The sequence below is a fragment of the Sinocyclocheilus anshuiensis genome, unplaced genomic scaffold (assembly GCF_001515605.1).
Source record: "Sinocyclocheilus anshuiensis isolate Anshui unplaced genomic scaffold, SAMN03320099.WGS_v1.1 scaffold1579, whole genome shotgun sequence".
NCBI lineage: Eukaryota > Metazoa > Chordata > Actinopteri > Cypriniformes > Cyprinidae > Sinocyclocheilus > Sinocyclocheilus anshuiensis.
In genome coordinates this window covers 66,931-79,941 of record NW_015549652.1, presented here as the reverse complement: position 1 = coordinate 79,941, position 13,011 = coordinate 66,931, and the positions used below count along the sequence as shown (strand labels likewise).

Here is a 13,011-nt window from a genome sequence, read left to right as displayed (position 1 = left end):
AGGACCAAAAAAAAAAACACATCCTAATATTTTTTACTGATGTTTTGAACACTGCTCCAATGTGTTCTTCTGTTAGTATTATGTACTAAGTCTGAGCACTAATTACTGAAATAAAAAGATAATTGCACTAGTATGAAACAAATAGAAATCATAAATTCAATTAAGCAGGGTTTCTGCAGGATTTTTAAGCTCAAATTTAAGACTTTAAGACCTGAGAAGCATGAATTTGAATAGCTAGCATGAATTTGAGTGTTCGAGGGGGTGTCAGCAACCTCCATTTAGCCTTAGGTGCGCAAAACAGTTCACTGTGCTGCTGGATGTTGTAAACTAGTATTTGTATTCAAATTATTTTACATGTATTAATGTACTAATAAACAAACATATTATCGCAGACCATACATATCGCACACCCCTATTCTGTTTAGATTGTTATAATGCATTGTCTTCTTATCAATCCACCAGTTCACATTTAAAGCTCCTGCGTGTTTGCAGGGTCAAAACATGGGTCAATTTTCGCATTGGTCTGAACTCTGAACCAAACAACAGTTTTATTGAAAATGCTCCTTCATTCTGAAAGCAGGTGGAGCGTTTGGTAGAAATATAACTGTTTCCCCGGTAACTGCTGTACACAAAGCAGCGCAGCACCGGACTTTGAAAGTGCAGCGCTCGTGTTTATTTAATGAAATCATAGCCTTTTGAAGTTTAATAGTCACATTAAGCCATATCAAATTTAAGACCAAATTTAAGACCTCCTGAAATCATAATGAGTGTGTGAGGCGATGTCAGCAATCTCCTTTTAGCCTATTTAGCTGTGCAAAACAGTTCACTGTGCTGCTGGATGTTGTAAACTATTTTTTGTATTCAAATTATTTTACATTTATTAATGTACTAATAAACACACAAATTTGTGCCGCAATTTTTTTTACCGTTTACTGCACTTTGTTAAGTGGGTTACACATCAGACGTGATAGTCACATTAAGCCATATCAAATTTAAGACCAAATTTAAGACCTCCTGAAATCATAATTAAGACTTTCTTGTACAATTTAAGACTTTTTATGGCCTTATATTTCATACAACTAAATTTAAGACATTTTAAGACTTTTTAAGACCCTGCAGGAACCCTGATTAAGGGTCTATGAAAAAAGTTACAGAAAAAAATTTGCATTTAAAAAGCAGGACACATTTCCTACAACACATCTTACTGACCCCGAACCTTTAAACAATAGTTTACTTATACATGCCACAAAACTACAAATAACCATAAACTTGTATTGCGCAAAACAATGCTTCACAAAAAAATAGTGCCCTACGGATTAATTGCATAATGATCAGAAGCATTTCTTTAAAAATGTCTGACTGGAACGCAAATTTACTGACTCACACCATGTCTACACTGCAAAAAAATTATGTGCATCATAATGCACTGTTTGCTAACATCCCCTCTGAGAATTTTTGTCAAAGTAAGAAAAAAAAGTCAACTTTGGTATGACTAATCGACAGTGTTGGGCAAGTTACTCTGAAAATGTAATCAAATTACCTCTAGATTATAAAACACTGCATTCTGTCAGCAATGTAGCGCGGCAGTAACGTATAGAGACCTCGGCTTGTAACTATACTCTAATTACTATTTTGAAAATTATAACGCGCTAAATTACTCCGTTACTAAAGAAGTAATCAAATTACAGTAACGCGTTTCCAAGTAATGCATTACTGCCCAACATTGCTAATCGACCATCCTAGCCCAACAATTCCAGGTAAGTTCATTTAATTCATCAAGTTCATTTCCTAGATGTAAAACCATAAAAAGTTTTTTTTGCTAGTTTTAAAAGTGAACTAGCCATCTGGAAAAGATGTAGTTTAAGAGCTGTGGTTTGGCATCTATAGATCCGTTGCCCTCAACCACGTACATTTCGGCCCACAATTATAAAGGAACGCTCCCAACAATCAATACAGGGGCCTTTTTTAATCTCAGAATACTGTTAATTACAAATGGCTGTTTGAACGATTTCAAGTAATTTTGCCTTAATTAAAGAAAGCTAAATGGTGTGGTCATGAATGGTCTTCAAAGGCCGCATACTTCATTAGAGGAGCCAGAGTGAGAAGAAAGAAACACAAAACAAGTGAGGGGTGGAAGATAAAGAGGAGGAAAAGAAAGGGCACTTGCCTTTTGAGCTAACTCTGAGGCCCTCTGTTCAAACTCTTCAGCCCTGGCTTTATCCACACACACCTCTGCGGAGAAACCATGGAGAGATTAACCATTTAAATTCAAAGTAAACAAACCAAATAAATTCAAAGATAAAAGCATACACACCTAACAGGTGGCTGAAGTCCACATCCAAACGTTTGCGGTAGGCAAAGTCAGGATCTGTGCCGCTACGATGAAGGACGATTTGAGACACACACTCCTCTATGATCTTAAAATACTGAGGCCTAGAGGACAGAGAACAAGAGAGAATACGAGGGAGTGATGAGGGAAGAAAAATCAATGCATTGTATTATCTTTTTGGGAATACGGTACCACTGACTCAGGCACAAAATGAGAAAATTTTTTAAATTAACTCTAAATCCTCTGACAGTAGCAATACTGGCTTATACAAGCCATTAACTAGTGTAATGAAAATGACTGAGTCCTTTAAATCTGCGATGCTGCTCGACACTCACATAAAACCGAAAGAGAGATATAAAATGGAAAGGGATTTGGAGAGAGACATAACAAAAGTGAGAAGGGATGACGTATGAGATATGGTAGAGTCGAGTGAGCTCATTAAAACTGCAGTCAGGCAATAGATGTGCCCAACTCCACACCTGGAGTTTTGCGTTTCTATCCCTGTTATGATAATGCAAGCTCATCACTTTCATAGTTATATATTTGAATTAAAAAACAGAAGTAATATTTGTTTGTATATTATAAACTGGGTTGACATGTTTAATATCTCTAGCCTTTGTGACTGAACACAGAGAAAATTTGAGAGGTTTTTCTTTAAAAAAGTTAAATTAGCAGAGCTTTGGAGGGGAAAGTGGAAATAATTTGAATCAATCAGACTGAGGTGATGCTCTTTGATCTGAGGTGATCACTCTGACCTTTCACAGGCATCATTTCTCAAGGCACTGTGAAGCTGATGCCCAAAATAAACCATAATAATGTCTAAAATTAAAATCTGTCTCAGTATTCTAGTGCTAATAATCATGTTCACTAATTGATATATTTGACTACGGCACAAATAAAGTACCAAAATCAACCACATAGTGAAATATCAAATATGCTTTACATACATTAGGATTATAAAAATCAGGTGACCATATTTTCAGTTTTAGAGTGAGTCAGCATTAAGGGCACATGAATCAACATTCCCTGACCATAAAAAGAAAAAAAGTGTGTAGTCATGGTACACTCTTTTCCATAACGACTCAGAAAGAGCTAAACAATCACTCTTTGACTTGAATAGCACACCAACTGGCATATGAATGTGTATATTAATGAAGTAGGTATACATTGCCTATCTGCAGTGGTTTTTAAAAACTGAGTAATATATCCTGTGTTCTACATATTAGGAGCCTGCCTTTTGATCAAGACCAGGTTTAACACACCCCCAGCTGTGAGCTCAAAGACATGAAAACTCTCTTTAAGCAGACGCCACAGATGAAAAGAGAGAGCAAGGAAGAGAGAGGGTATATAGGGAACGGGAAGAGTAATGTGGGCATGTGAGATGAGAGGAAGATGAAAGCAGGTCCATTCTATTTGTCGGACACTGTCATTGGATGGTTTGGGGGGGAATAGACCAGCAGGGCGTTTGGACTGCCTGTGTAGAATAAATAGCATTCATGGACAGAGTTTAGAAAGAAATGTTCATGAGGTGAGAAGAGCTTACTGGGACGACTGGGGCCGTTTAATAAAAACTGACCAATTTACCAGCAGGACTCGAGGAGTAGACACAGCCAAGTTATGTTTGGTTGGTCAGAGCAGAATTTATATTCAATTTAGAAACAAGTAAAGAACGCTTTGGGATACTAATATTTTCAGGATTAACTGCAGCCAGGTCTTCCCTCCAGATCTCTATATAATAAACTACAATTTTAATAATTTGTTCATGCTGATGAATACAAATCTACCTGAATTATTGCAAAATACATAAAATTGTATATGTATACAAATTAATACAATTCTATTTTAATTTATAAATATTGCATAACATTTTACACACATACATATGATAGACAGACATTCAGATAAATAGATAGAAAGAACAAAGGATAGATAAAAGATATATAACGAAGAACACAGACAGATGAAACGATTGAAAGATTGATAGAGCAGCAGAACGATTAAACGATCGGTAGAGGGAACGACAGAGTGAACGAACAATCAATAGAGTGAAAGATAGACAGAAGATATAGCGGAAGATATAGAGATAGATATAGACAGATCTCTCTAAGCAGAACAGGCGCTTCTTTTCTCCTGTACCGGCGCTCAGCAGATGGTCTCTATCTTTACACCTCTATTTCCCTTTGCACTTCTCTCTTCTGTCAAAGCTGTTATTCTTAACACAATACCGCTCACTGGCTAAAGAGCTTGAAAAGCTGTTTTCCAACACACAACCCACTGAGTCATTAGTGAGACCTTAATGCCGTGAGATATGTGCCATTGCATCACTGGCACTAAATTAGTCTGAAATTAATAAAAAACCTCAGACTAGGTTAGAAAGGGAGGAGAGGCGGCATTTTCATGAAAATTCATGAATACAAGATGAATGTAACATGACTTGTAAGGGCCTGAGTTTCTTTTCCTTTAGGTTTATGAAAAGTCCTTGTGTGTATAATACCATTCAAAAGTTCAAACACACCTACTCATTCTTTAAAATCATTTGAAAATGCATACATTAGTAATAATAAATGCAAAACGAACAAACTGAAAGAAACAGAAGCATGGGAATGCCGTAGTAGTAATAATTAAATAAAATGTTTAACTAGTCAAAAAGATTTTAAGTAGCGACCCTCTGTCTACATTACATTCCCACTTGTTGGGTGCTTTTTTATTCACTCTTCGGTCAACTTTAAAATAAAATAAAATAACCCTTACTGTGTGAAATAGTCATTCCTGACCAGAAGCAGGTGCTGTAGTATGGAAAGAAAATGGCTCTCAGTGCTTGTGTCCTTCACAGAGGAGTATAACACATTAAAGACATCTCCAATATCAGTACGCACTGTGTTAAGGAGCAAACACTGCAACTGGCAAAATAAAAGCAAAAAATGGAAACATACAGAAGAAGAGAGTGTACACACTCTTTATACATGCAGTGTAGACAAAAAGACAGAGCAAAGAACTACTGACTAGCCTTGTCACAGCATGAGACTTGTGAAACATTGCTAATGAAAGCAAATGATTCAGGATGATTTATAGTTATGATTAAATCTAAGAAAACAGCATCAATACAGTCTATACATCAATGCATGGTTTTTGAAGATATTATTACAGTCTGCATATGACCAACATATTGTTGGAGTTGTTGGAGGTCCTCTAAGGATCAAAGAATGAGTGGGAGAAAGAAAGAGAAGACGACACAAGGGAGGGAGAGTTTTCTGAGGAGCGTTTAAGTGTGGACAGAATATCAAATGAAATTGCATGCATCTCAGCATCAGAAGGATATTCTAGTTCATTCCTGATGTCCTCCAGGCGATGGGAGAACTCAATCATGTCCTCCTCCTTGTGCTCCTCGAAGACCTTCAGCTGGATATCCAGAGCATCATTTTTTACAGCGTTCAGGCTCTACACAGTGTGAAGGGCAAGGGGAAACAAAGAGAAGAAAAGAACAAATTAAATGGACCATGCCACAGAAAACACGATATTCCTTGATCTTTTGAATAAATACTTTGATACAGTACTATGTAGCCACAGAACTCAAAGTTCCCTGTTAGTCCACCCAAACTATTGCTGGAAACTAAAGGCAAGTGCACACTACAAAAATGAGGTGCGACAAGACTTCATAATTGACTAACATAGTCTGGAATTAGTTGTGTACAGTGTGCACCAACACAACAGAAATCAATAAACTGCAAATGTTTTACTATTCTTATGTACACTTGGCCTAAGCTGCAAAAAAATATGAAAAAAAACAACAGTTCTGATGTCAGAATGACAAGCACATTAACACATTTACACAAACAACTAGTCAGTATTCAGAAAACTGGTGGGAGTTTTGTTGCTTATTTCATACACAAAGAGGTTAGCCAATTAGAATAGAGGTCAACTACTTATAGAAGTCTTACAGATATAGTAGCAAAAACAGCAGGTATAATTCTAAGGAGCAGCTAGGAAAAGAAATTGAGGGAAAAATTATACACAACTGCTTTTGTTGCAAGAAAGCATGACTAACATTTTAAGTGGACTTTGAGGGGAAAATAAGACAAATATGTGGAATATTAGGCACTTTATGAGACAGAAAAGAGAAACCGTGACAAAACACTATTTTCAAAAATGTGTATTTAGACAGAGAAAATAATAATTTCACTTTCATTCCATCTCTTTGTATTCCCTAGTCCTGTTTCTGAGGCAGCTTCTGTTTTGAATAATAAATAAGACATGCGTGAGGCATTAATCTATCTCACTTGCTCACTCTCTGGCTTTCATTTCACACACTTCTGTTTTGTTCAGGCAGTTTTCAGTTGTTTGCTGATAGAACATAACCACATTCAGAATGCCAAGAGGAGACAGACTAAGAGAAAGAGAGACCAATCCAATCCTGGCTGTAGGTATTGATTCAGCAGAGCGACCTCTCCTTCAGGCCTCAAATTATTTGCAGACCCATTTTACAATATTTCACTCAAGTGGACAACTCATTTAAATATTAATACACACAGGCAGTGGTCGAGCCGCTTACCGGCAGAATCTCTCGCAGGCCGCAGCGCATAAATTCATTTCGGATGTGCAGCCTGAAGTCCAACTCATCAGGAGACGTTACGAGGGCATTGATGAGCTGCATGCAAGCCACCTAAAGGAAGAAGATAACATTCAGTAAGAGTATGCTGTGTTTATACATATGCAGAGTCTGAGAGTATGCATTTGAATTATGTGTAACCGTGTTGAGATACTAAATAGATTATTTGGATTAGGATTGATTAAATTGAATTTTAAGAACCATTTAAGTGAGAGAAGAAAAACAAAAGGTGAATTAAAAATAATAATAATCATGTAAAAGTAATGGTAACCAGTTGAAGAATTTTAAATATACAAGGTCCCTTATACATAAATACACTACCAAAGTACTAATCAAAAGTTTAGGAATGGTACTTTCTTTTCAGCAGGGATGCATTAAATTTATCAAAAGCGACAGTGAAAACATTTTTCATTGTTAGAAAAATTATATTTTATATAAAAGCTGTGCTTTTGAACTTTCCGTTCAAAGAATCCTGGGAAAAAAATATATCACGGTTTCCACAATAATAATATTAAGCAACACAACTTTTTTGAACATTGATAATTAGAAATGTTTCTTGAGCACCAAATCAGCATATTAGAATTATTTCTGAAGGATCATTTGACACTGAAGACTGGAGTAATGGCTAGTGAAAATTCAGCTTTGTCATCACAGGAACGATCTGTAATTGATGTCAGTGAGTTTTAATTAGCCTTGACATTTTTTAATTTTTTTTGACAAAGCTCGAAAGCAAAAGTTCATGGCCTTGAATGTCTCACTGAAGCTTCAGGGCTCCAGAATGCGACCAAATGGTCGCATTTTGCAACCATTTTTTCTGCCTGTGCGACTAAATTTTGTGAGCGGTCGCACTGGTACGACCACCGCGTTGTTCAACTTATAAGCGCTGCCATTTCTATTGCATATGAGAAACATCAAACGGCTAACGAAACTGAAAGCATAACGAAACTGCGGTACTCGTTTGAGCTGCGCAGCGCTTCGATTGTAGAGCCTGGTTTATACTCGCCGCGTCAGAAAGAGAAAGAAGGTGCGCGCAGCTAAAATGATGCGAATATTGAGGAAACGATGGATGGTTTTCATGCTAAAGTAAAGTAAAAGACCGCTTCTTAAACCAGAGAGGGTGAACATGTTGGTATTCTTGTGGGAAAAATCATGCAAGCACTGTCACCGATAGCAAGTTTAGTTTTACTTTTCTTTTTGTTTTCATTTTGAAAAGCTTGTTATATTTGCGGTTTACCTCACGTTACGCTATGAAGGCTCTCTTTTATTATTTTTATTTGATTCCTCACTGTTTGCTAAACGTTCTGTCATTTATTAGTCTGTATAGAATACAGCATGTGATGTTTGCCATCTTATTCGTTTTTGTTAATAAACGGTTTGTAAGCTTGTTTACCATTACTGTTTTATTGTTGTTGTGATTTTTAATTAAGAATAACAATGAATCCATCTTTTGTTTTAGTTTTAAAAAGTGAAAGGTGTGTAGATATGTAAGCAAAACAGACAATTATCTTTTCTCGTAAAACGTGACAACAAGATCGCGAATTCAAAAGTGAAAGCATCCGAAGCCCGGCTCATAACACAGCAAAAGAGGATCTCCCATTCACAAAATCAAATCACAAATAATAGGCTACTACTGATGAAAATTAATGGGTTGAATGTTAACCACTTTCGTTTACATATAACTATAAACTATGATAAAAGTTCATCAGCATGTATTGATTAATCTCATGTTGTAGCCAAAAAAAATTGTAGCAAAAAAAAATTGCGACCAACTGAGAAAGTTAGTCGCAAAAGAGCGACCAGTGGGAATAATGTGTCTGGAGCCCTGAGCTTGTTTTGAAGGGTAATGTATATGAGACTGCAGTTTGAACCTGTTGAAGTGCATTACTGTGGTTTATGACTCTCACAGAGCTCTCAACCAACATAGAGGATTCCATCACCTCAGTCAAAAACTACTATTCATCTCCTCAAGCAACAAAGATCATCAATTATTGATCAGCGTTCTCCATGACACTCTAAATCACACGTGTGTGTGAGGGAGTGTTTAGTTAAAAGTAACTGATGCATTCAGGGAACTGAGCTGTATTGAACAGACAGTGAACTGTCTGTATAGCTCTGTGTGTCTGTACCTCCTGTTCACATCATGTCTGATGATGCAATAATTGATTATTAGACAACAAACCACACCAAATCCAAATTATTTATAGTGGTGAGTCTCAACTTAACAGGCTGTGATGGCACAAGGCTGGTTACCATTCTAGTAAGGATTTGTCAAATAGATTCATACAGCAACAGTAGAGTTTTTTTCTTTTCAAATTTACTGATTGTGCTGTATGATTTGGATTCACTATGTTCATAAGTATAATCAATTTTAATAACAATCAGGACGCTACACACATGATTTAATCCATTCATTAAAGGATTCATCAGCTATTCATACAGTAACTCCTGAGTTCATGAGTCTTTTGAAAGATGCACTAAATGGACAGACTCACAGGACTGCTGTATTATTATGATTCATTAAAAAGAACTGGTTCATAAAAATCACCGGTTGATTCATCGAAAATTCAATATTTTTACTCAAATGTAGGGATGTAACGATTACCGGTTTGATGATAAATCATGATAAAATTCCTCACGGTTAGTATTACCGTTTCATCTTTTAATTATCATTAAAACCGTATTAGATTACCGCGATTTGAACAACTCGCGATAAATAAATACTGTCCAGCATAAAGCACAGTTTTAAGTAACAGTCTCACGTGCGCACAGCACGCAGAGTAGTTTTGTTTTGAGTGAAAACAGGGCGGAAAAGGTTTACCCTTTTATTAAACTTTTTCAAAGCTTTATTTGAACATTTACATTAGATATTTCAACATGCTATTAAACTGTTGTCAGTCAAGTTGTCATTTAAAATCCGAACATCATTGGTAATGTTATTGTTTTAGTGATTATGCAAACAAATTTTATTTGATGTTGATTTTTAAATATAAAACGAAGTGATTTGTGTCGGTACTTTTTTAACATCTCCAGCACATTTTAACAATACCATGATAATACTGAAAACCGCGATAATTTTGGTCACTATAATCGTGATAAGAAATTTTCATACCGTTACATCCCTACTCAAATGTTTATAATTCTTAACGCAAGGCTCAAAACAGAAGAAGATACTGAATAAAAATGAATCTGTAATGATGGGCTGTATATTTATGATATTTTTCACAGCAAAAAGCAAGAAAAAAATGGGCAGAATAAGTCTTTCACAGGCAAAACCCTTTGATTTAAGAGCCGATGACACTGTATTATTCATATTTGTGTGGCTCAGCGGTTGAACTGTGGGAGGAATCTCAGGGAGGAAAGCCTATGAGCCTATAAGAGACACTTGCTGACAGCTTTCATGAGGGAAAAGAAAAACATATCTGCCATTAATAACTGTACCGTCTTCTTAATCTGCCTACTTCACGTGCCTGGCGAGAGACGGGAGTGGTAAGAGGACAGAATGCAGAGAGAAAGAGAAAATTTATTCCTGTGAGAATCACTCACTCTCCATTAGCTCAGAGTAATACAGTGCTAAAATAAATATCCACTAGACACAGACATGAAAACACAAATTATGTAGTGATAAGAAACATGCTGAATCATTTACTAACTCTCATGGATGAGCACACAGACACATGCAAAACGAAAAGACTTGGTATCCTCAAGCTCTCTTGAAAAATTCCTCAAAATAAACCTCTCCAGTGCAGCCTACGGTCGACCCTGAACTGCCTCTCACTCCTACAGAAACAAACTGAACTTTATGCAGTCTGGGTGTGTATCTCTAAGAGCATCTATTTGAAGATACAGCCCCTAAATATCTCCAGCAAGAGCAGACGAGAGGAGAGAGAAAGAGAAACCCTAAAGAAAATTGTTCCAAACTGTTCCCAGCTATAACAGTCTTTGATAAATGATTCATACGGTTAAAATAGATCACAGCTGACTATTAGCAAACAGAAACAATAACCAGTCAATCAATAAAACATTACTAGAGGCCTCTAAACACACCAGTTGGCCTTCATGGATATAAACCAGCATGCCTTGGATATTTTTTGGCTAATTTTCTCCTCTCATTTCAACAATTCCTGTCTAATGGAGAAAAACCGGCCAATAAGGGGCCGTTTCCTGTGTGACCTGCTATTGTAGCACATGCAATTGCTTCGTATTAACTATTAAACACTATAAAAAGCTTTTGGACTGGAAGAGGAATTATTTGTGCATAAATTCAACCTAAACATAATATTTTGCAGTCAGCGCTCCAGAGCCGCAACACTACTAAAGATTTTGCACTCTGCAGGTCACAGCAAAGCATTCAATTCTTTCATTATGTTAAAAGAATATATTTTTAGATGCAATATTAACTCCTGAGTAAGTGGTTTATCCTGAATGCAGGATATGAGAAAGCATGTGAACATGCTCTCTCTATGCATGTTTGAAGGGAAAGCTCAGTTCCTCTCTTTCACCTCCCTCTGCTACCAATTAAACTAAAACATGGCTGCTTTGATCAGCCTCAACAATGAAGCCATGCAGTTAAGGCAGACGAACCAGTGCATTTCATTCTGTAGGGCCAGCACTCTGCAGAGGAGCAGGGCAGGTCTCGAGTATTAGCATGCATGCCACAATTAAATGCGTGCACGCATTTGCATACTGCAAAAAGAGAGCCCAGAGCCAGTCATAACTAAACTTTTGTTTTTAAGATTTTTTTTTTTTTTACAAAATTAATACTTTACAGAGAGACAGAAAGTTACACTGACCAACAGATAGACAGATGATAAAACAACAGATAGAATGAAAGACAGACAGACAGACAGAGAGAACAAAAGAACAGATAGAACAAATGGCACAGAACGATGGAATGACAGAACGAAAGATAGATTAATCAATAGACAGAACAATGGATTGATAGAACGATGGATAGAATGAACGATAGAACGACAGATAGATAGATTAGATAGATAGATCGACAGATAGATAGATAGATAGATAGATAGATCGACAGATAGATAGATAGATAGATAGATAGATCGACAGATAGATAGATAGATAGATAGATAGATCGACAGATAGATAGATAGATAGATAGATAGATCGACAGATAGATAGATAGATAGATAGATAGATCGACAGATAGATAGATAGATAGATAGATAGATCGACAGATAGATAGATAGATAGATAGATAGAACGACAGATAGATAGATAGATAGATAGATAGATAGATAGATAGATATAGATATAGATAGACAGACAGACAGATGGATAGATGGATAGATTTTAACCCTTTAATTATTCAATGATAAATTATAAATGACCTATTCATTTTTTACATCTTTTAGTGCTCTGATTTAGTCATGATCTATTCCGTTATTAGAGTCAATCACGGTTTATAAATGTAGAATATTAAATGAAGGTGATGTAAATTTTCTATTGCTGGAGTACTTAAGAAAACTGTTTATTACAAGATTTGTGGTTTACAGACCCTGACTCACGGTGCACTTCTGTCTCATTTGAGGGCACAGCAAGGTTATTATAGTTTTGAATTTTTAAATTCGTTTTATTTTAATATCGTTTTCAAATTTGCCATAAAATTCAGTTTAGTTTTTATTAGTTTCATTCATATTTTTGTTAGTTTTAGTTTAGTTTTTATTTTGTGAACGCATTTTTATTTAGTTTTTATATAGTTTAGTTTCAGTTTTAGTTTCAGTTTTAATTAAAGTTCAGCAGAATTAACAGATCACTTCCAGAGCACAGGCCAAAGAAAGACGTAGGCATAATTTAACCTTAGTGAGGCAAAGATATAGCGACACAAAATAAACTTTTAAGATTGCTTAGGTAGTAAAAGTATACAAATACACGCCAAAGAAAGCAGGCAAGCCTTTTTTTACTAAATTAATCTACACAAGTCGCGCTTAATGTCATATCCAATGATGTGTGTTGAGATATTTAGTATGAAAATAAATGTAGCCTGATGGTTGGTTGGTCATATATCTTTTCTTATTTAACCATAATCATGATATTGTAACTGTGGTGTCTTGCTCAC

The 13,011-nt window shown here is 36.0% G+C and overlaps 1 protein-coding gene across 1 annotated transcript in view; it reads right to left on the bottom strand.

The window, feature by feature from the left end:
* Window positions 1-13,011, bottom strand: part of LOC107660248 (protein diaphanous homolog 3-like) — a 273,308-nt gene that overhangs the window by 200,524 nt on the left and 59,773 nt on the right. Inside the window, exons 7-11 of the mRNA XM_016449516.1 lie at window positions 6,879-6,989; window positions 5,649-5,767; window positions 5,081-5,197; window positions 2,315-2,433; window positions 2,168-2,232 (exon numbers count right to left, since the gene is read on the bottom strand). Coding sequence (XP_016305002.1) covers window positions 2,168-2,232; window positions 2,315-2,433; window positions 5,081-5,197; window positions 5,649-5,767; window positions 6,879-6,989 — 531 coding nt within the window. The remainder of the gene's footprint in view (window positions 1-2,167; window positions 2,233-2,314; window positions 2,434-5,080; window positions 5,198-5,648; window positions 5,768-6,878; window positions 6,990-13,011) is intronic.